The sequence below is a fragment of the Westerdykella ornata genome (genome assembly GCF_010094085.1).
Source record: "Westerdykella ornata strain CBS 379.55 unplaced genomic scaffold EI97scaffold_15, whole genome shotgun sequence".
Lineage (NCBI taxonomy): Eukaryota > Fungi > Ascomycota > Dothideomycetes > Pleosporales > Sporormiaceae > Westerdykella > Westerdykella ornata.
Window position 1 is genome coordinate 360,834 of NW_022986865.1, and position 20,114 is coordinate 380,947.

Genomic DNA, 20,114 nt, shown 5'->3' on the forward strand with positions numbered 1-20,114 from the left:
TCTGTAGGTCAGACTGCTCGCACCGACAAGCACGACGCGTTAAACATATTGACGCAGGAAAAGCGAAATGCAAAAGGAACCCTCGTGAAAATGCCCCAGCCTATGACTGGGCATTAGGCACATGCTTGAACACATGGCGTTCCCAGCCATCAATATCATCAATCAACACCTCCCTCTCTAACCTGTAATTACCCAGCTTGGGTAAAATGACAGCCCAGACAAGCCAGTAGACGCCACCAGCAATGATGATTCCGATACCGACGATGCAATGTAGCCAGTATGGAAGACTCTCGTAGATGCTGTCGTCGTCCTCGGGCGGGACGAAGGGAGCGACGACAAGGTAGATGTTGCTGAGGAGGAAGAAGATGGCAACAGGGAGGGAGGCCTTGATTGGCGGGTTCCATTTCCACTTGGTGCGGTTAAGGTAGAGATGGATGAGGGCGCCGGCGACGAAGACGTTGACGACGGAGAGGGGATACGAGATTACACTAGGAGGCTGTAAGTAAACTGCTCAGTCAAACAAGGGATGTTCCGTGACAACTTACTTCAAGATGAAGTTGTAGGCGTCACCAGGAGGGGGAGCAAGCATGATGATGACCGAAACAAGCCAGTGTTCGAACAAGCCGGCAAGAGGAGCGTTGAAGGGACGATTGCTGGCCCAGAACCTCGAGAAGGGTAGAATGCCCTCACGACCCAATTCCTGTACCAGACGGCCTTGCGAGAAGATGACGCTGAGCACGTTGCCAAAGGCTGAAAGTGCGACGAAGACAGATAGAGCGCGTTCGGCCTTTGCACCGAAGACGTTGCGGAAGAGGGATGCAGCGACCAAACGCTTGGACGAGATGATCTCATCAGCAGGTACGGCAGCGAAGTATGCAACCTAGCTAAGTCAGTTGTCTGTTCTAAGCCAGACACACTTGATTTTCTTACATTGACGAGCATGTACAGGATGGAGACGCATCCCAGAGCAAAGGGCGCCGCAATTTTCAGAGTTCGGACAGGATTCTTCGTCTCGGTGAGGGCGTAGTTGGCATTGCTGTAGCCGATGTAACTCCAAATAACGTTATACAAAGCAGTGACGACTCCATATGCGCTTCCGGTGGTGCCCTTGAAGGCGTTATCGAAGTTATGGGGCTTCTCAATCTTAAGGGCACCTCCTAGGGCCGCCCATCCAGCCACAATGATGAGCATGATAATGAGCAGCTTGATGATACCGAGGAGGTTCTGAAGGCGCAATCCCCATTTCAAAGCCAGACCATGAATCAGGAAGGCGGATGTGATACAGGCCAGTCCGACACCTCGCTGGTTCCATCGGTTGACTTCGACGTTGGCGGCGTGCAGGATGTACTCTCCGAATACAACCGAATTGGAACCTGCCCAGCCGAGCAACAGAACATAGCCAGTGTATAAGCCCGTCGCCAGGAATTGCGGCTTCCGGTAAACGTATTCGAGGTAGTTCTTTTCTCCTCCATTCCGGGGGATAGCAGTGCCAAATTCCAGGTAGACAGCCATACCAGCAGCGGCGATCAACATGCCTGCGACCCAAATGAACAGCGAGAGACCAACACTTCCGGAAAGGGAGAAAATTGCGCTGGGGGTAGCGAAGATGCCGGTTCCTATCATTCGATTGAAGATGAGGAAGACGGCAGACGTGACACCAATCTGGCGTTTCGACTGCCGGACTTGATAGAGGGAGCCATCGTCGATGTCCACGGCAGCAGTCTCATCCCTCTTGGAGTCGTCCTCGGAGCTTGGAGAGCTGGTTGACAGCTTTCCCAGGAACTTCGACATGATGGGGCTCCCGGTGTGTTGGGAGAGGGAAGAAAGAGAAAAAGGAGAATATTCAAGGGTCCGCTTTTCCAATTATGCAACGGACTGCGTCACCACCGGCTTGTGGATATATATTCAACTCCATCTCGTTCTCTCCGAACCTCGCCATATCCCCAAGAAATTGCGTGTGTGTTGCCGCCATCATCCCTGCTGCAAACTTCACAGGATTTTCATGGGAAGACGGCCAAAAGCGGCTGTCAGCAGCGGTATCCAGGCACCATATTCCCCACCTTACTGTTAGAGGAATTCAGGGCCGCTTTCAAGGTGGCAAATGCTGAGTTGATGGTGCAAAGTTCGCCGATGTCGTGCTCGACTCTAGAAAACTCGATGGGCATGCTATACCGCGAATGGCTAGCGCGACGGAGAGGAAACCAAGAACACCATCACCAGAACCGAGCACCTCTCCAGTTCCCCCCAAAAATGGTGCCATCATGAGCCAGACTGCTCATTGTCAGCCCATGAGGTACTTTTTGAAGTACATAGGTAGGCCCTCGGTTGCGTTCAAGACGCCCCGTATATGCGCAATGGCTCTCGACAGCCCGAATGGAGGAAGTCCGAAAGGGGAAGGTTGAGAGACTCGTAGTTGGCTTGTATCCGCAAGCAACTGTGAATTAGAAATGAATTTTTGCGTATGCGGCCGGCACTATAGCTCCTTCCTGTAGAAATGAAGATGAGAGATGGATGTTGGGAATTCGTGGCGATAACTGAAGTCAAAAAGGACGAGACGGTTATATACATTGGTTCCACGCCCGAACATCGCAGATATCGGAAGGCCCAACTCCGCATTCCTACTCTGCATCCCTGAAAACCGCTCCGAAATCGCTGACAATATAGAGAGTTTACCTCAGCCATCGGTTGGCGGATGGTGGTGGGTATGGGGGTGACTATGGAAGGTGAATCCTAAGCCAAATATGGAGATGAACTCCAACGTCACGTGGTGGCATCAATGCAAGGTGAAAGTTGAGCATGCTATAGCTGTACCGGCAATTGATCTTGTAAGCTCGATTGCTGAAACTATTCGACTCGAATCTCAGCGGCCAGTGTTCCCCCCTCTTGGTAGTTGCCAGGGCTGTATTACCAGAGGGACCCTTTCTGATATGTTGATTCTGCATACCTGGAACAACTAGGACCTGGTACAGTCTTATAACCTAGCTGGCACATTCGCATCGACTCGCTCACGCAGCGCATGCTTCACTTCATTCCAGTGTATCTCCCATCTAACGGTCACTGGCATCATAAGGGCCGAAATTTGTTGACTATGTGAATAAACTTTCAAGGTTTGAAAGAAACTATTAATCGCAGAAATTTCACGGGCTCACTTTGTGTTACTGAAGCTCATGCATGGAAGTCTTCATTGGTGACTACCCTTCGTCAGCTACATCCACACCAGCTCTGCTCAGGCCTTATTTAACCTTCTGATCATGAAAAAGCTCGTCATCTGGAAAGCACAAATATTCCCTCCCACGCCGCGCACCTCGGAACTCACATCTGCATTAATGCCGCAGGAGATACAGCGATTGTACCCACGATATACAGCCCGATAAGGCCAGCAACCGTAATTATACTTTGCGGTACCACGGGATTTGAGGAAGTAAGAGAATGTCAAGGCAAGAGTTAGAAAGGATGACTTATTTATGCAGCCAGGAAGTCTTGTGCGGTGGAGGGGATGCGAACGACCTGGTAGGAAACACTGATCTCTCGATATGATCGATGAATGCATCCTAATTGGCTTGCAATTCTCTCACTCTCGCACAGGGACGAAAGCGATGTCCAGGATATGAGACAGGTATGCTTGTGGTTGAGTGGCACCCCCGTTTGGCTAACCTAACGTAATTCCCGGCTACTTGCACATCCCGGCTACTTGCACGCCCACCAAAAATCAAACACCGGATTCTAAAATGGTCTTACTCCACAACATATCAGTCAATTTATATGAAAATTTATAGACTTATAGAATATAACCTGGAGAAGCCATTTTTAATCTTTTCTAGTCTAGACATCGCCGTGGAGGAGCGATTTTACGTCCGGTCCTTGAAACTCTCAAAACCTGCCCATCTTGGTTTGACCCATTGCAACTTGATCTACGAACCTCTGCAGATGAATTTTCTGCTATAAATCGACTCTTTGAAACCTGTTTCTGCTTTTGAGTCACTTTTTTAGGTGCATCTGCTCGTTCCTGGATTGTGATCTTGCACCTTTTCATGGCTGATTTTCCAAGATCTTCTCCATGTCGCTTTTTCAGAGCCTCTCGCTCAACAACTAATTGAGCCTTTTCTTCAAGCTGTATTTGTTTCAAAATGAGCTTTTCAGACTTGCACTCTTCCCTCTGCTTTGCAAGCTGTTCGTGCTCTGCAATTTTAGCCTGTTTCTTTTCTTCTCTCTCTCGTGCCTTTTCTGCCTTTGCCCATGCCTTCTCCTCTTTTTCTAGCACCTTTTGAATCTTCTTTTCTTCTGCAAGAGACTTTTGCAGTTGGTTCTCAATCTCAATCTCTTCTGCTCGCTTTCTAACTACTGCAACCTTCGCTGATGAAAAGAACTGCGCTTCTCCAGGTCGTTCTTTATTGAAGAGCCCCATACCTTTCCCTCTTTTTCGTCTTTTCTTCTCATTCACAAGTGCTGCATGCAACCCAGAATTCTCATGCTTGAGAATTTCATTCTCAATGGCAAGCTTCTTACACACTCGGATAATTTCTTCTATTTTGGCTGTATGCACACCTTGCTCCTTGTGGATTTCTTTGGCTAGCCGGCGGACTCCTCTCACAGAACCAGGCATCTTCCTCTTCATATCACTGTCGCTGTTTTCTGGAGATGGAGTCTTCTTCTTTATAGAGTCTAGGACCTTTTTAGGTGTAAAAGGATAGATTCCGGGGCTGGAAAATGCTGATTTGATGTTCGAAACAGTTATTGAGTGCTTCCAGGTAGCTGAAAAAAGCCGCCAGAAGCTTCGTTTTGTCAAGCGGGAAAACCCACCACTCGATTGAATTAACTGATCGATCTCCTGTGAGTATGCATGTACAAGAGGTGAGAAAATGCTAACATCAAGTGGCTGTAGACGGTGGGTTGAATGTGGAGGTAAAACTACTAGTAGAATCTTGTTCTTGTCGCAATAGTCGATAAACCAGAGATTTACATGACTCGAATGGCTATCTACGAGTAACAGATGCCTCGAATTGCCCGCTTTCTCTTTTGTATACCGGTCAAATATCTCGAGCCATTTCATCCCAAGTGTCAGATGGTAAGCCAGTTTATGGACATCCCATCTGGGACTGGAGAGGAGGACTGGGAGAAGGTGTCTGTACCGGTACTGTCTGAGGATATGTGGCTAGTGATTCTGCAGTGGCTAGTGCCCTGCGCAGCCTTGGTGCCCAGAGAAGGAACATCAAAACCGGTGTCAGGCCCCAGCCTCACACACAGACACACACAGGCACATACCTGAATACAATCAGTCAACCCATCTTCAATCAATCTTTCTGTCACCGTGACATCTTCAGATACCATCAAATCTGACACCAAGATCCTCATTTGTCCATCCTTTCTCCGAAGTTGCAAAGTATGCCTGGTCAGATGAGTGGTCAAAATCTTCTAACCAAGTGTCTTGAAGATCTCCGGATGTCCCCTGGTAAATAAGAGCCGGTGGAATGGCTGTTCCATCCACACAGATATAGGCCAGTAGAGAGACAAACTCTCGGCTATCATCTTGACTCACACCGATGATTTTTTTGCTCTTTAGTTGGTTTATACCAAGAATCCACTTCATAGAATGGCAGAGGCCGAGAAGAAAGCCTTTCTCATCGAAGTTGTAGATGTTGTGTGACTTTATATGGTATTTCTCCACCTTTTGCTTCCACTTTTAAGTAGTAAGTAATAGAATATAAGAATGGCCTCAGGACCTTACAGTTAAATAAAAGTGTTCAAAATAAGCAGAATTATCAGTGACTTGACATGTCAGGTCAATTGCACGAAGATAGAGGCTTTTGATCTTGTCTTGGTGATGTTTGCAGAATGTGGGGACCCAGTTATTTCCAGGTTGCTTTTTCACAATCTCAAACACTAAATTCCTGACAATTTGAGGTGTGGGAGGTATTCCACAGTCTGAAAGATTATTAATATGCCGTATAAGAGCCTTTTCTTCTGTGTCCATAAGCAGCTGAAGAGATTCAGAGTGCGCTTGCTGAACAGTGCGAGAAATGCTTTTATGCCTGCGCATCAAGGTTGTTCGGTCGATTTTGAATTTTTTTGCAGTTTGGGCATAATTTGGTGCTTCTTGCGAATTCAGATCATCAATCGCTTTCTGAATATCTGCTTCGTTGACCATTTTACAGAATTTTGAAGTTTGTGTGTGCGGGGGGGTTAGGGTGTGCAAGTAGCCGGGATGTGCAAGTAGCCGGGAATTACGTTAATCGCCGCCTCACCGAAAATGAACTGTTACACAAGTAACACAGCAGGTCATATTTATAACTCAGTCGAGGTATTCCGCGAAAGGGTGTTTGCGGTCGTTTTTCCATTCTGCCATCCTCAAGACTTGGTGCACGATGGAGAATGCCTACATAGGAACGGGCAGTTTGTAATCTGTCTAGGCGTTAAATCAAATTCTCTAAAGCAGATGGGTTTTACTTGTGACCGCCCGGGCACCGTTTGTGGAAAGATAGGGAGCGGAAAAGGAGGAAAGGCCAGCTCGGCGGATCGTGGGGTTAACAACGTTTATAACGTTTATAACACTAGCTATACAAGGAATAGCGCGTCGCGTCCTCACCTTAGCAGATACGCGTCCTGGGTGACGATTCTCTCCTCTCCGACTTTGAGAAGTTGTTCTACGACTGTATTCCCATTCCTATCAGTCGCTCGTTCCTTACTGTTCGTCATTGTCGTACTAGGTAGTTGCACCCACTGAGCTGACTGCACGAAATAAACGGTCACTCCCACCTCGCTCTTCACTTCCAACACTCGCTTCTCATCAATCTCTTTAACACTACACGCTCCTCAATAGAACCAACTGCATATTTGCCAAAAATGCCCGCTATGAAACGCAAGTCCGACGGCACTGCCGAAGTCGCTAGCAAGCGTTCAAGAACCAACCCACCTGCATCAGCGCAAGTTCCATACACCAAAGGTGAGCTTGATGCCATGTCCAAAGAAGAAATTGTAGCGTATGCACTCGAGTTACAAGGCCAACTCGCTTCAATGCCAGGAAGAGTGGAGTTATCCAAGGACGAGGTCCAGGAGAAGGCGCACAAAGCGGCAGTCATGTTAATCAAGGGAATCGAGAAGTTGATGACGGTAAGGTCTCCGAGCGTATGTAAAAAATCTCTCTCGGAATACTGAACAATTGTTACAGTGGAAGCCGTCGTGCAAGACTGGCACAGCAAGATTCACATACGGGGCCTCCATCCGGGACGAGGCTGTCTTCAAACGCATGCTCAAGCTACCAGAGAGTCATAAGAAGAAGATGTTCAAGATGCCCCTGCATGATTTCTACGACAACGTTGGCCATCCCAGAGGGAAGGTTCGCTATTCCATTCTGCGCATGTCAGGGAGCGACGTCAATATCAGGTGGGATCCGGAAGAGTGCCACTTTAAGGTGTCTGGGACGTACGGCAACTAAGTATGCACAAGACTTGAAAAATGGTGGCGTAGACACGACCATCAAAGGTGGCAGTGTAAGCTTGATTGCGCACGTAGAGGGCTGAGATAGGGATCCAGCTAGCGATGGTTGTACTTGCGCGAACGTAGATGGTACGAAACCTCAGGCAAACTTGCCGTGGCAGTACTCCCGTCCTCCGCCTTCATATTCGTGTTCTCAGCCCGCCCTTGGTATGCGTCTTACCCTGGATTCAATTCTTCCTGCCTCCGGTTCTTTTACAGATGTGAGGTAACTGTGCTTATGCGTGCAACCCAACCGTATTGAATAGCTATAACTTTCCTTACGCGCGTGAAGCTCATCGATCCCCCTAGACGGTCGTCGCAATTTCCCCATGGCATTGTACGTTCCGTAACTAGTCCACGTTCCTTACATACATGACCGGCCCCACATACCTATATCTCCCTCTTACAAGAAAATACCCAACGGAGAAAACCACAACCGTACCAAAAACTAGGATATTCCAATTCATCGTAGCTGGATCTGGATGCGGGCTACTAGGAAAGAACGTCATAATGAAAGCCAGTGTGATAAACAAAACGGAGAAGATGTTTAGCGGGAGACCAGCAGCTCCAAGGGAGAACCGAGAAGGTAGCAACGCCTCGCCCCGCAGTCGCTTGAGCGTGAGGCATGAGATGGAGACAATGTATGACGAGAGCAGGGCGCCGGTTCCGAGCGAGGTGATGATGTTGAAGGCGACGGTTGAGCCTATGTTGATGAGTGAGAGTAACACTGCGATTGCGTAAGACAGCAAGACGGAGTTGAGAGGGATATCCCAGCCCTGTCGGACCTAAGTAAATGTCAAAAGAAGTTCCAAGCGATCAGCAGAATCCAACCTACATGGGCAAGCCAGCCCGAAAATGGCAGCCCCTTGTCCCTCGCAAACGCCCATAGCTGACGAGAACTCGTCGCGATATTCGTAACGCAGCCGAAGGTTGCCATGATGATGAGTACGGATGCCATAGCGTTGGTGCTGGCCTTGCTCCCGGTAACATTGTAAAAGAGCTGGATGAACGGCTGTCCTGTCGGGGTCGCCAGAATTTCCTCTACGTTGCCTACGTGCATGCAGAATGTAACCAGCATTACAAAACCCATGGCACCATTCGCAAGGGCTGTTGCGATCATGGCTCGAGGGAGGGTCTTGGATGCGTCCCGTAGTTCCTCTGCCATGTGTGTCGCGGAGTCCGGTCCGATAAATGAGAAGATGGGTGAGAGCATGCCGATCAAGCACGAAAGACCCATGTTTCCCCATCCGCCGCCGTCTGTGAAAGTGGTAAACACGGTCCTTGCCTCGCTTCGAGTTCTCTTGCCCAGGACCCAGAGAGGGATGAGGATACCGAAGAAGCCGAAGAGGTGCAGTATTAAGACCATGCCTTCAACGAATGGCAGTTTGTGAGCGAAGAAGGTATTGAACAGCTGACAGAAAGTGACCAGAGCAATGACAAGCAATGTAAGATGCCAGCGTTGTGGTACATAATCCTCATTGTTCAAGATCATTAGGCCTTGTATTTGCTGGGAACTGAGAAAAGCAATAGCCGTGTTGCCGACTTGCCAGCCAAGGACGCAGAGCCAGCCAACGATATAGGAGAGGAACTTTTGGGCGGATGGAGGGGCGAATTCGCTGACCCAGTGGTACTGACCGCCCGTTGTAGGAGCCCTGTTTTCGTTAACATAGCATGAGAGCGAGCCGTCAAGAACGCACATAGACGCCATCTCAGCCATCGAGATAATCGCGGCTAGAAACCCAAAGAAGGAAGCAATGTACATCCAGATCAAGCCTCCCGTGCCTCCATTGATTAGTCCGAATATGTTAGCGGTCTGCTACCGTCAAAAAGTGCTCAGAAGGTTTATACGAGCCGAGTCACATTCCAGTTGCGCCTCCCACGTTGCCATAAGCACCATTGTGAAGCCGAAAATGGTCACGAAGCGAAAGTTTCTCCTCAGTTCCTGGAATTTCCCCATGCGGTGCATGTCGCGTTGGTCGAAATCTGTGCCTTTCTTCTCCGCCGGAAGTCCCTGGGCATGGTACGACGCAGTCTCTACAACCTCGGTTGCGCCCAAATGCGCATGTTTTTCTTGTTCCATCATGTTTTTTATGGTGGACATGCAGATGGACAGAGAATAGTAATACTCGATGTAAGGGCCTCTACCGGAAAGCGAATGCGCAGCGGAGGATTACTAAAGAAAGAAAAATCCTACTTATGTCTCTCTGCAGTGCAGCCTCAACGTGTCTCATAGACCGTCAGCAATATCTCGTGCGAGAGGCGTTCTACATGCATTGTGCATGCATCCCCGTACACGTAGTGTTATTGAGTTTAACCGCTGAGAAATGATAGGCAGCCCCGTCGCTAAGGCTGGCATCTTGCAGAGGCTCAAATGATGGTTCTGTAGCAGAAGGGATTAGGTAATGTCGAGTGAAACTTAGTATCAGACAAGGTACTTGGTGAAATCTAAGTTTTTACATTTTTGTCTATTTGCAGTGGTTGACGCTAAGAAAGATACATATACACGATGCTCTAGAAGAGCAGATGACCGTGATTCCATCTTAGCCTCAGATACCGGTCGTCCTGCGAGCCGTGACGTCCTAGACGTTACTTAACCTCAGGTCGGCCGGGTCCTTAACCTCGTGTGTAACCTCCCACCTCCTCTCCACAGCAATGGTAGAAGTGTCCATCTCATGCCGGTTATTTCCAACCGGCTCTCCTCCCTTCAGGGGCTGCAGGCGCACTTCGGATGAGTTATCGTTGTCGGAAGTCTCCTCGTCCAGCTCCACAAAGGGACCACTGCGGTGCGGTTTTTTCGAGTACAGTCCGCTGCCACCTTCGCTCCCGTATCCGTAGCTCGAAGGCTTGTTCTTATTTGATCTCCCGAGTAAGGGTCTCAGGAGAGGCAGACATGCGAGCACAATGGCGATGGAAGGTTCGAGGCCTGAGAGGAGAGTGGCTAGGACACCTTCGTGCGTCATGTCCGCGAAGTTCAGGCTAGGAAGGACAACTTGTCGGTAGATGGTGATGATCCATGTCCTGGGGAGTTGTAAGCGCTGTGCATTCCCAAGTGAAGATCCACTGTGATGTTCGAGACTTACATGATGCCAATGCTGAGCAAACTCGCAGCAAGGAGCTTCTTCTTTGTCGCCATGCGGAGATTGTACAGGAAAGGCATAGGAAGAATGATCAAGACGATGTCCGTGATGATGTTGATAAGACCCATGGCGAAGTAGAATTTTGGCTGACTCCCACATTTTCCCGGTATCGTCATGTCCCAGTTTCTCGCTAGCGGTCGACAGATCAGGAAACCGGCCATGACATCTGCGAGACACCAGGCGATGATGAGCGCAGCAATGGCCCTAGCCCACTTGACCATGGCGGGTACGGGTATCAGTGCCGTGTACATCAAAAGAACGGAGAGTTTGCTGAAGCAGATGGTCGCATTCCAGAGAAGGGCGAAAGCCATGATCCCCTGAGAGGAAGTTGGTCAATTTGATCGGCTAAAGGTTGTCTCACTCGGAGTACTCACTTTGAAAAAGAATGTGACTGTCTCAGGACCAAATCGTGCAAATATATCGACCACGTGCAGACCGAAGCCGCCATGTGTTACCAGAAGGAGGCAGCATGTGTGCAGAGCCGTGTTGAAAAACTAGAGAGGAGATGGTACGTCAGTGTTTTGACACGCCACAGCAAATTACTTTGGAACATACCAGAGCTGCAAGAATGCAGTATTCACTGTAATCGATTCCGGAGCTAATTGATTTGGCTACTAGCCGCAAGGCTACTGAAACCGCAACAATGAAGATTGAGATGCATGACGCAACAATGAGGCCAACTTGACCGCTGTTTTCAATCGGAACTGTCACCATCGTCTCTCGTGAATAGATAGATTTCTTGTACAAGTAGAAATTCGCAAACGAACGTGGCAATGGAGGCAAGGAGAGCGAGCCGTCAAAAGAGCGTTATTCCACATCATATACTGTGTCGAAGTGAAGGAAACATGCCCCTGGAGAAAAAGAAAATCGATCGCCATGTTCAGAGCCAGGAGAACAGGCCTTTGTCACAACCCCTTCTCGGTCACGGATGCATACGAGCCAGGCAGGAATGAGCAGAATCTTTGCTTCTCCCATCGGGTTAATATCTCGGACGGTGGGGGTCTGCCGTCGTGCCATGGCATACTAGTACCCGCACTTGCACGGTGTCCAGCAAACGGTGCTGTGAAACCAGGGGACTTTTGGACCCTTGACGGTGCCCCTGTCGCCTAACACCAACCACTGGTAGTCGTTTCCCTCGGCTAGAGTAGTCCTATACGAATCCGACCACGGTGCCGAACGTGGGACCAAGGTGCACGCGCATTCGCCATTGCAAGACAGAATGAGGCACCTCAGATAATTCAGCTCTGGACTTCTACCTACTCACAGGTCAGCGCCCAATGAAAGCCCGTCTATGTCAACTGCCGTTCCAGACCTATGTCTGCTATGTAGGTAGATGTCGCACTGCATCTTGAGTACTGTGTAGTTCTATTCACGCTTTGGGTCGCTTTCAGATTGTATATCGGAGTATTTCTCCGAGCGGCGACACGCCGTGGGCCTAACTGAAGACAGCTGCCCGGGCTACATATCACCGTGAGCCATGCCCTGAAGTCCATAATTCCGAGACAACGGCCGCCCGGCCCGTTCACGTCCCATAGTGGCCGCCGGGAGGTATCCGCGAATTAGCCCCCACTCTGGCCAGGAAGAGTTCAAGGCGCTGCCATTCCCGCGCCGCACCGCGTCGCCCCGGCTCCTTCCCGTACGCCCTTATTTTCCTTATTTTTCTTATTTTATGATGGCCTACATTCGACTGCCGTGAATGGTTGTGACCCCAGGCTTAGGGGTTGCTCTACTACCCTTTCCAGTTCGCTTTGCATGTTCCAGGTCGACGTCGCTTCGTGTAGCAAACCCTTCAAGTGACAATTCGCCGTTTTGAAGGCGCACAATCGCCAATTCACACTACTGCCGATCCAGCGTCTTCACCGCCTGAACAAGTCTAGTAGCGCGGGATGGGAGAGAAATTTCCAAAACATACTAACCTCCTATGGGGGCATGGCTGGTATCTGTCTCGACTCTCCCGTGGCAAGACGCAGCTGCTCCCCGGGGCCACCGCGGACCTACCTATAGCGCCAGGACCCTGATGAAATATAGCGGGGTAAGGGTTCTCCGTATTTCACATGAGTAGAGCAGATACCCCTCCTTCCTCGTCAGCACAGCCCCTCAATCTCCCAAACCGTCGAAATGAGCAACTCTGGAAGTACTGAGCGCAAAGTAGCTATCGTTACCGGTGCTACGGTAAGTGATGACCACCTGCGTCGGAGGGTTATGAGCCCTAACCCTGACTGACCATCGTCACAGAGCGGAATCGGGTCGTGGGTCGCAGAGAGCCTGCATCAGCGGGGCTTTGCCGTCGCTGTTGCCGGGCGCCGTGAGAAGGAAGGGCAAGAAGTTGCTTCTTCCCTCGATCCCACTGGCTCCACTGCCATTTTCGTTCAGACGGACGTCAGCTCCTACCAATCCCAGTCCAAACTGTTCCAGACAGTCTGGCAGAAATGGGGCCGTCTTGACGTGTTGATCGCCAACGCTGGCACCGTGGATCGAGACTCCAAGTACAACTTCGGCCTTCGCAATGCCTCGGTCACTGACCTGCCTCCGGAGCCGGATACGACTTGCACGGACATCGACTTCAAGGGTGTCATCTATGGAACCATCCTGGCTCGCCACTTCATGCAGCACAACCCCCAAGGAAAGGGTGGAAAGATCATTGTCACGGGGAGTATGATTGGTATTTACCCATGCGCTACTTTCCCAGAATACTGCGGTGCAAAGGCTGCTGTCCACCAATGGGTCAGGACCGTAGGACCGCTGTCTCTGCAGAAGGACAATGTCAGCATCAATTGTGTGATGCCCGGTGGGGTTGATACCCCTGCCATGCCTGACTTCGACGTCGCTTTCTTGTTTGAGCACATGACGCTCAAGTCGAACCTGCTCCGTGGCTATGACCTCTTCATAGATGATGCAGAGAATCGCAGAACGGGCCAGTGTATCGAGACGGCCCATGACAAGATTTACGAATGGGGTCATCCAGGCTACAAGAGTGGTGCCTTTGGCAAGCGGACTGAGAAGGTGTATGAACCGTGGTTCGAACTGATGCATGGCGAGAAGAGTGAGCTTCCCGGTGCCATGAAGGAACCCCCCAAGAAGGGCCCGAAGATCATCGCTGTGACGGGCGCAACGGGCAGTCAGGGTGGAGGCGTTGTGAATGTGATGAAGAAGGTTGATGGCTGGAAGGTCAGGGCTATCACCCGGAACGCAGGCAGTGATGCAGCCAAGAAGCTTGCCTCGGAGGGCATCGAGGTCGTGGAGGCCAACTTCGATGACGAAGAATCACTGAAGAAGGCGTTCGACGTACGTATTCAGCTCACGTTTTACAAACTCTCCCTAACAACAGACAGGGTGTCAGTGCTATCTTCGCCGTGACCAACTGGTGGGAGCATCTCTTCCAAGGCAAGAGCCAGGAGGAGTCCGGTATCATTGAGGAGGAACAGGGTATGAAGCTTGCGCGGGCTGCCGCAGCCACGTACACCCTGGAGCACTACATCTGGTCCACCACTCCAAGTGCGAAGCGCATGTTCAACGGGAAACTCCTGACCCCTCACATGGACTACAAGGCCAATGTCGACGCACGAATTAAGTCTGAACTCCCCGATTTGGCTGCCATCACTACTTACCTGTATTTCGGATACTATCCACAGAATATGGCCTTCTTCCCTCTTATCAAGCCTATCCATCATGTAAGTAAACCTCGTGTCTTGATCACGAGAACTCGGACTAACATGTCCCAGCCTGGCAATGGCCACTGGATCCAGGCCATGCCCACAAAGCCGGACGCCAAAGTCCTCACCTCCGGCGACATGACCGTCAACCCCGGCATCTGGGTCCGCCAAGTCCTCGCAACCGGCGACCGCGCCTATGGCAAGTACGCCAACGTCGCTTTGGAGAAGCTGACCTTCCGAGAGATGATGGACATGTGGTCCGAGATCACGGGTAAGAAGGGCGTCTTCATGGAGACCACTATCGACGCCTGGACTCAGCTTTGGGGTCCCGCCGGCAATGAACTCGGCTTGCAATTCAAGTTTGGCGAGATGTGCGATCCCTGGGAGGAGACTGAGGAGTTCATCAGCCCTGAGGAGTTGGGTATTGATCGCAACGAGGTTGTTGGGTTCAGGGGCACTATCGAAGGGCTCAAGCATATGTTCTAGAGTAGAGGAGTCGGCTACGGCCTCCTAGTGGATGCTCTCAGGGCCTGATTTCCTTAGCGACTTCAGGTAGGCTAAGGGATCTGTCCGACCCGTCCTTGCCAGCGAGAGTGGCGAGGTAACCTTCTCTGGCTAAAGATCTTAGCTGCAAGCTTGAAACCAGGACTAGTCCTTCGCGTCCACCATCCTAGAAACGTGAACATCTTTCCAAACCACTGTCAGCAATTCTCCCCTGCTATCTATCGTCCTCATTCCCTCGTATTCAAACAAGCAAGCATCCAGGACGATTCGCATGTGTGTTCCAGCGGGCAAAAAGAAAAGCATCACCACTGTACCCTAGGAACCTAGGTACAGTAAAAGCAACGCGATGTTGCCACAGGACATGTTGCCAGATAAGGATGCACATGCATGCACACATTTACCGTGTTACATGCCCAACCCGAGGGACCGGTACTCTGGCCTCGTCGACAGAGTAAGCCCACCGCCGCTGATGCGGATGTCCATGCAGTCGCCGCCCGTGCACACGGTAAAGCAAATATCCAGACCCGTGGTCTTGAGAATCTCATCGGTGCTTGGTCATCCTGTGGGATTCTCTCCTTGAGGGGGATTTCTCCTCCGGCAGTCGGTCCGTTATTCTAGCGCGTGAGCCCCACGTTCGAATTGAAGGAAAATCGCACGTGGGTTGTTCTTTTACGCTGGTGCATTGGGCGGAGGTGTCACATGATGCATGATTGGATAACAGAATGTTGAAGTTCATCATAGGTCTGCCCAATAATCTGAATTGATTATGGAGTTCAAGTGTGCGAAGGCGATATTTAGGATAACCTCTTCTACTCGCAAGCGAACGAACACTACTCCGTATGCCACTGTAACCTATCCAGAACAGGCTGACAAGTGCTTCAAGTCCTGAAGTTTCACATTGAGCAATCATTGGCAGAGCACTTTGCTCTGCGAGACACGGTCAAGTATCGATCACCCGATACCCTAGGTATTGCTCAACAATTATTCCCTACACTGATTGTCCTATCTAACCCCTGCCACTATTACGAAGGCCGACCGATCCACGCAAAAGAACAAACCCCTTCGTCATGAAAAACGAACAACTCCTGGGTGCTGAGTGTTATCAGAAAAAAGTGGGTTATCAATTGCAAATCTCTCTGGACTGTTGCGCAATCCAAAAAAAGCAAAACGTCGTTGTCAAAATAAGGTTAAGCTCATGCCGCGCTAAAAAAAGGAAGCGGGACGCATGGTTTGCCACTGACTGTGAATTGCACCAACTCACCGATCTGGAACTGCTGATGAGCACCCAATTGCGTTGTGGAGCCCGGCATGCTGGTTGGGGACTGCCTGACGGTGCAGATACCTAGGCCGTGCAAATAGGCCAATGCAGGTTTCTTTTGAAAAAAGGCCCCTCTGCTGTGTGAACGCTCTATTAGCGACGAGAAGGTGACGTGAATATTGACCAATCGTATCTGCATGCCACACCACATGCAATTGCTTCCCAAATGGGTATCTCCTGCAGTGCTTCCCTCTACCAATGAAAATGTTGCGAAGACCCTTGAGACTCGACTTGGGCATGCTGACGACTTGTGCTATGTGTTCTTTTTCTTTCAATGGAGACAGACTCTCAGCATGTCGCGCGGAGTTCCACTATCAACACAGTAGTAGGTTGACGACATCCAGTGGTATGATCACATGTTGTTGTGTATTGGCATTAACCCCCACGATGATTGTGACACCCCAATGTGGCGCACGTCAGGATGCACCTGAGGCGATTGCATTTTTCTCGCGTTGGAGTCGATATGCCTGGTAGCTTCTAGCACGATTCCTGCCCAGCTGCGATCATCCAGAAGTTTGCACGGTCAGGCTTTCCTTCCAGGGTGATCATAACTGCGAGCACCTGGGGGTACACCAGTCACTCAGACACCTCCGCAAATGCATGAGGTCTCTGAATTTACAATATCCAACAAGTCGTTGTCGCAGGCTGTCTGGCGTGCAACGGAAAGCGTTTCAGGAATCGAGATCGGCGTGCCCTTGGCATTGAGACGGTGCAAGCAAGGCACAAGGAAAAGCCAATGCCACGGTACACCGGACCTCCACTCGAGGAATGAGAGAAGACGCGTCCATGGCGAGCATCAAGCACCGCGACTGATTGTCTTAAGGCAACCACCTCTGCATCAGAAGCACATCGGCTTTTTATGCAACGAATGTCCCTCAGGCCTTAGTACGCCTACACCAGGGACTCCCGTCGATACTGATGCACAATATGTCCCAAGCTTGGTCAGCCTTGCACTGGATACAACGATGTCAATCCTCGTTTGCTTGTGTATTTCGACTACGAAAACTTGGAAAAGGATTCGTTAGTCCGGTTGAATCGGCATGCGGATGCCGACGTGTGACTGCGTGGAGGTGACGGAGAGGATTGCGTGCGTGGGACTGGATTTCGTGAATAAGACAGGGCGATAGATTCGACAACCTTCGAGAAAGTCAGGTTATTAGCGTGGGCATATCAATAGTTGAGTGCCTCTACTTCTCAAGCGTGTCTGGCAGTGGGATGCGAATTGGATCGAAGCATTCATCATCACAGAAGAAGAAACCCGGTCGCAGCAGCTTCTTTAGAAGCTGCGCTGTTCCTCTCCTGGTATACCGTCTCCTCTGGGGAATCGGGACAGTAGGCTAAAAAAATGGGACAGTCATGAGGAGCTTAAAAGGTGGTCATGGCGGTAAGCACTGGTCGTCGCGAATGCTGAAGTAGGATAGCGCATGAAAGGGGGAGCGATATTGATGTTCAGGTGAGCAATTGTCGGTGAGGCGCATTCCAAAATTCTCTGGCTGACTAACCAGCAACTCCTGCCTTCAGGACATCATTTCTCCATATCCAGCGTTCTTCGGTTTTCCCTCAACAAGATAAACCTATTGCAAACTCTGGAGTCAAATTTATCACGCCGATCCCTTGATATCCACCCGTCTACGGAAGCATGGCAATTGTTCAACACCATGATGGCCGAGCTCGGCCGGATCTCGCCCAGTCCAAGCCTGGGAATCTTCTCCACATCCGCACTGGCTCCACACTAAGTGTCCGCCGCGACTCTATCCGTCTCCACGTGCCCATTTTTAAAGGGGCAAATCCTGGGATCTGGCCACCGCTATCGAAAAAGACTACAAGCGCAAAGGGACAAGCTCCAGGAACCCCCGTGCGAGCTACAATTACAAATCGGCCTCCAAATGCCCATTGAAAAGATGAGCTGTCCAGGAAAATTGTCTTCAGATTCTACCGTCCCATTCCTCGAAAGATGCCTCACAGCACCATCACCCCCCGGAGGTTGAACAGCGAGGCTTTATCCCATCTCCCGAGAGAAGTCCAAATCCCGAGATACGACAGGACCAACGTCAAGCACGGCATCGTCCACATTGGAGTGGGCGGTTTCCACAGAGCGCATCTTGCGTACTATGTAGACTGTCTCCTCAGTCAGTTCGACCTCTCCGAGTGGTCGATATGCGGCGTTGGACTCCAGCCCTTCGATGCCTCCATGCGGGATGCATTGGTTCCTCAGGACTACCTCTACACACTGCTTGAGCGTGCCGCAGAAGGCAGCACAGCCCGCGTCATTGGCAGTATAACCGACTACATATTCGCCCCGGGAAACAGCGAGGCGCTGATTTCCAAGCTGGCACATCCAAACACGCACATTGTCTCGTTGACCATCACCGAGAGCGGCTACTACTACAACGAGAACACGCACGAATTGGAGGTCGAGGATCCAAATATCGTCGCAGACCTTACCACCGATGGACCTCCCCGTACCACCTTTGGATACCTCACCGCCGCCCTCGGACGCCGCTTCCGGGCCGGTTTGAAGCCCTTCACGGTCATGTCCTGCGACAACCTATCGGCAAATGGCAACATATCGAGGAAGATGCTGATATCCTTTGCGCGTCTGAAGGACCCTGAGATGGCTCGCTGGCTCGAGGCCGAGGGTGCCTTCCCCAACAGCATGGTCGACCGGATCACACCCAGAACCGTGGAAAGCGACATGACCTTCTTGTCGTCGGAATTCGGCATCGAAGACGCATGGCCCGTAGTCACCGAGCCATTCAGCCAATGGGTCGTAGAAGACCAATTCAGCGACGGACGTCCCCCCTTCGAAAAAGTCGGTGTCCAGGTCGTCCCTACGTTCCATGACGTGGAACGCTTCGAGCTCATCAAGTTGCGTTTGCTCAACGCCAGTCATTCATCCATCGCCTACCTGGCTTATCTAGCCGGCTTCGAGTACGTGCATGAAGTCATCCGAGATGCGCGGTTTCAAACGTACATCCGGGGAATGATGCAGGAAGAGGTCAAGCCTCTCTTGCCACAGGTCCCCGGCGTCGACATTGACGACTACTGCAACACGCTGCTTCGCCGCTTCGCCAACCCGGCCCTCAAGGACGAGGTGACCCGCTTGTGTTTGGGCGGCTCGGGCAAGTTCCCTCAGTTCATCATGCCTTCGATCGCCGAGCAGATCATGATTGGGTCCGGCTCCCTCCGCCGCCTGGCGCTGAGCGTCGCGGCATGGTTCCGCTACCTCAACGGCGTCGATGAGAAGGGTCAGGAATACAAGATCAACGATCCCATGGCCGAGGAGCTGCGTGCCAAAGCCAGGGAAGGCGGTCAGCGCCCGGATGTTCTCCTGGGAGTCAATTGTCTGTTTGGGGATGACCTGCGCGGTGACAAGCGTTTCGTCCGCGAGCTCACGACTGCTCTCGAGAGCTTGTACCATGTGGGTGCGATGAAGACGCTGGAGAATTACGTTCAGGTTTGTTGATAAAAGCGAGGGGGATAAAAGGCGTTGTTTGCTTGGGATGGCTTTGTTTGGTTTCTTCTTCGGCATGGTGTAAACTCTTTTGTAACAATTCACTGGGGGCGGGGCGATGGGCGTCTTGATTTTTTTAATTAGCATCTGTATGACACAGTTTAATACACTGAGCTGTTTGACCAAGCAAAGTTTATCTTTTACGGCATGGAGAGGTTCCGAGGCACATGTTCTGAAGTGTTTTCCTCCAAAGATTGAAGGCAATCTGAAAGTATGACCGAAATACGAAGAACTAGTGCCAACCGAACATAATCATTCGTACTCAGCTGACCATCAAAACCAGCGTGGGGGTCGTCGAACCAACAAACGAGACAGCGCCTCGTCATGAAAACAGTCACTGTCAGAATCAAGCCAAATAGAACCGTGACTGCACTCCCCTCTCACCAAAGTCCACCACCTCGAAAAATTATCGGCAGAACATTAAGATTATGGCAGATATATCGCACTGTTCAACCCTGGCTCCAACGTGCTCCCCCGTGCTCACTTCTGCGCAGCAGAGCCTATCTTGCTCTCTT

General features: G+C 50.8%; 7 protein-coding genes across 7 annotated transcripts; 3 read left to right on the forward strand and 4 right to left on the reverse strand.

Moving 5' to 3' along the window:
* Positions 1 to 26: 26 nt before the first annotated feature.
* Positions 27 to 1,909, reverse strand: EI97DRAFT_82344 (amino acid transporter). The gene is made up of 3 exons (XM_033803114.1): positions 931 to 1,909; positions 546 to 880; positions 27 to 488 (listed from the first exon to the last, which is right to left on the reverse strand). The coding sequence occupies exons 1-3, from the start codon at positions 1,789 to 1,791 to the stop codon at positions 101 to 103; spliced, it is 1,584 nt and encodes a 527-aa protein (XP_033652800.1). The 5' UTR covers positions 1,792 to 1,909; the 3' UTR covers positions 27 to 100.
* A 1,908-nt stretch (positions 1,910 to 3,817) lies between these two features.
* On the reverse strand, positions 3,818 to 4,603 carry EI97DRAFT_475869 (uncharacterized protein; the record flags this gene model as incomplete). The annotated part of the gene is made up of 1 exon (XM_033801932.1): positions 3,818 to 4,603. The coding sequence occupies one exon, from the start codon at positions 4,601 to 4,603 to the stop codon at positions 3,818 to 3,820; it is 786 nt and encodes a 261-aa protein (XP_033652801.1).
* Positions 4,604 to 6,724: 2,121 nt separating this feature from the next.
* On the forward strand, positions 6,725 to 7,582 carry EI97DRAFT_82381 (uncharacterized protein). Its single transcript, XM_033803116.1, has 2 exons — positions 6,725 to 7,107; positions 7,166 to 7,582. The coding sequence occupies exons 1-2, from the start codon at positions 6,841 to 6,843 to the stop codon at positions 7,430 to 7,432; spliced, it is 534 nt and encodes a 177-aa protein (XP_033652802.1). The 5' UTR covers positions 6,725 to 6,840; the 3' UTR covers positions 7,433 to 7,582.
* Position 7,583: 1 nt separating this feature from the next.
* EI97DRAFT_82377 (amino acid transporter) lies at positions 7,584 to 9,658 on the reverse strand. Its single transcript, XM_033803115.1, has 4 exons — positions 9,336 to 9,658; positions 9,171 to 9,284; positions 8,309 to 9,125; positions 7,584 to 8,258 (listed from the first exon to the last, which is right to left on the reverse strand). Exons 1-4 carry the CDS (start codon positions 9,572 to 9,574, stop codon positions 7,824 to 7,826), a joined length of 1,605 nt encoding a protein of 534 aa, XP_033652803.1. The 5' UTR covers positions 9,575 to 9,658; the 3' UTR covers positions 7,584 to 7,823.
* A 394-nt stretch (positions 9,659 to 10,052) lies between these two features.
* On the reverse strand, positions 10,053 to 11,510 carry EI97DRAFT_494860 (uncharacterized protein; the record flags this gene model as incomplete). The annotated part of the gene is made up of 4 exons (XM_033802408.1): positions 11,166 to 11,510; positions 10,985 to 11,104; positions 10,554 to 10,927; positions 10,053 to 10,491 (listed from the first exon to the last, which is right to left on the reverse strand). The coding sequence occupies exons 1-4, from the start codon at positions 11,322 to 11,324 to the stop codon at positions 10,053 to 10,055; spliced, it is 1,092 nt and encodes a 363-aa protein (XP_033652804.1). The 5' UTR covers positions 11,325 to 11,510.
* A 743-nt stretch (positions 11,511 to 12,253) lies between these two features.
* On the forward strand, positions 12,254 to 14,959 carry EI97DRAFT_400804 (NAD(P)-binding protein). Its single transcript, XM_033796445.1, has 4 exons — positions 12,254 to 12,782; positions 12,846 to 13,895; positions 13,943 to 14,281; positions 14,333 to 14,959. The coding sequence occupies exons 1-4, from the start codon at positions 12,729 to 12,731 to the stop codon at positions 14,747 to 14,749; spliced, it is 1,860 nt and encodes a 619-aa protein (XP_033652805.1). The 5' UTR covers positions 12,254 to 12,728; the 3' UTR covers positions 14,750 to 14,959.
* Positions 14,960 to 17,636: 2,677 nt separating this feature from the next.
* On the forward strand, positions 17,637 to 19,720 carry EI97DRAFT_434486 (NAD(P)-binding protein). The gene has a single exon (XM_033798639.1). The coding sequence runs from the start codon at positions 18,040 to 18,042 to the stop codon at positions 19,549 to 19,551; it is 1,512 nt and encodes a 503-aa protein (XP_033652806.1). The 5' UTR covers positions 17,637 to 18,039; the 3' UTR covers positions 19,552 to 19,720.
* Positions 19,721 to 20,114: the final 394 nt, after the last annotated feature.

What these genes read in the sequence shown, in the direction of transcription:
- EI97DRAFT_82344 (XM_033803114.1), bottom strand. Translation starts at nt 1,791, where the DNA reads ATGTCGAAGTTCCTGGGAAAGCTGTCAACCAGCTCTCCAAGCTCCGAG. An exon ending in TCCTGTACATGCTCGTCAAT is followed by an intron (nt 881 to 930) that starts GTAAGAAAATCA and finishes TGACTTAGCTAG; the next exon opens with GTTGCATACTTCGCTGCCGT. An exon ending in GCCTACAACTTCATCTTGAA is followed by an intron (nt 489 to 545) that starts GTAAGTTGTCAC and finishes ACAGCCTCCTAG; the next exon opens with TGTAATCTCGTATCCCCTCT.
- EI97DRAFT_82377 (XM_033803115.1), bottom strand. Translation starts at nt 9,574, where the DNA reads ATGTCCACCATAAAAAACATGATGGAACAAGAAAAACATGCGCATTTG. An exon ending in ATGGCTGAGATGGCGTCTAT is followed by an intron (nt 9,126 to 9,170) that starts GTGCGTTCTTGA and finishes TAACGAAAACAG; the next exon opens with GGCTCCTACAACGGGCGGTC. An exon ending in TTTCGGGCTGGCTTGCCCAT is followed by an intron (nt 8,259 to 8,308) that starts GTAGGTTGGATT and finishes ACATTTACTTAG; the next exon opens with GTCCGACAGGGCTGGGATAT.
- EI97DRAFT_400804 (XM_033796445.1), top strand. Translation starts at nt 12,729, where the DNA reads ATGAGCAACTCTGGAAGTACTGAGCGCAAAGTAGCTATCGTTACCGGT. An exon ending in CACTGAAGAAGGCGTTCGAC is followed by an intron (nt 13,896 to 13,942) that starts GTACGTATTCAG and finishes AACAACAGACAG; the next exon opens with GGTGTCAGTGCTATCTTCGC. An exon ending in TTATCAAGCCTATCCATCAT is followed by an intron (nt 14,282 to 14,332) that starts GTAAGTAAACCT and finishes AACATGTCCCAG; the next exon opens with CCTGGCAATGGCCACTGGAT.
- EI97DRAFT_434486 (XM_033798639.1), top strand. Translation starts at nt 18,040, where the DNA reads ATGCCTCACAGCACCATCACCCCCCGGAGGTTGAACAGCGAGGCTTTA.
- EI97DRAFT_82381 (XM_033803116.1), top strand. Translation starts at nt 6,841, where the DNA reads ATGCCCGCTATGAAACGCAAGTCCGACGGCACTGCCGAAGTCGCTAGC. An exon ending in GAATCGAGAAGTTGATGACG is followed by an intron (nt 7,108 to 7,165) that starts GTAAGGTCTCCG and finishes CAATTGTTACAG; the next exon opens with TGGAAGCCGTCGTGCAAGAC.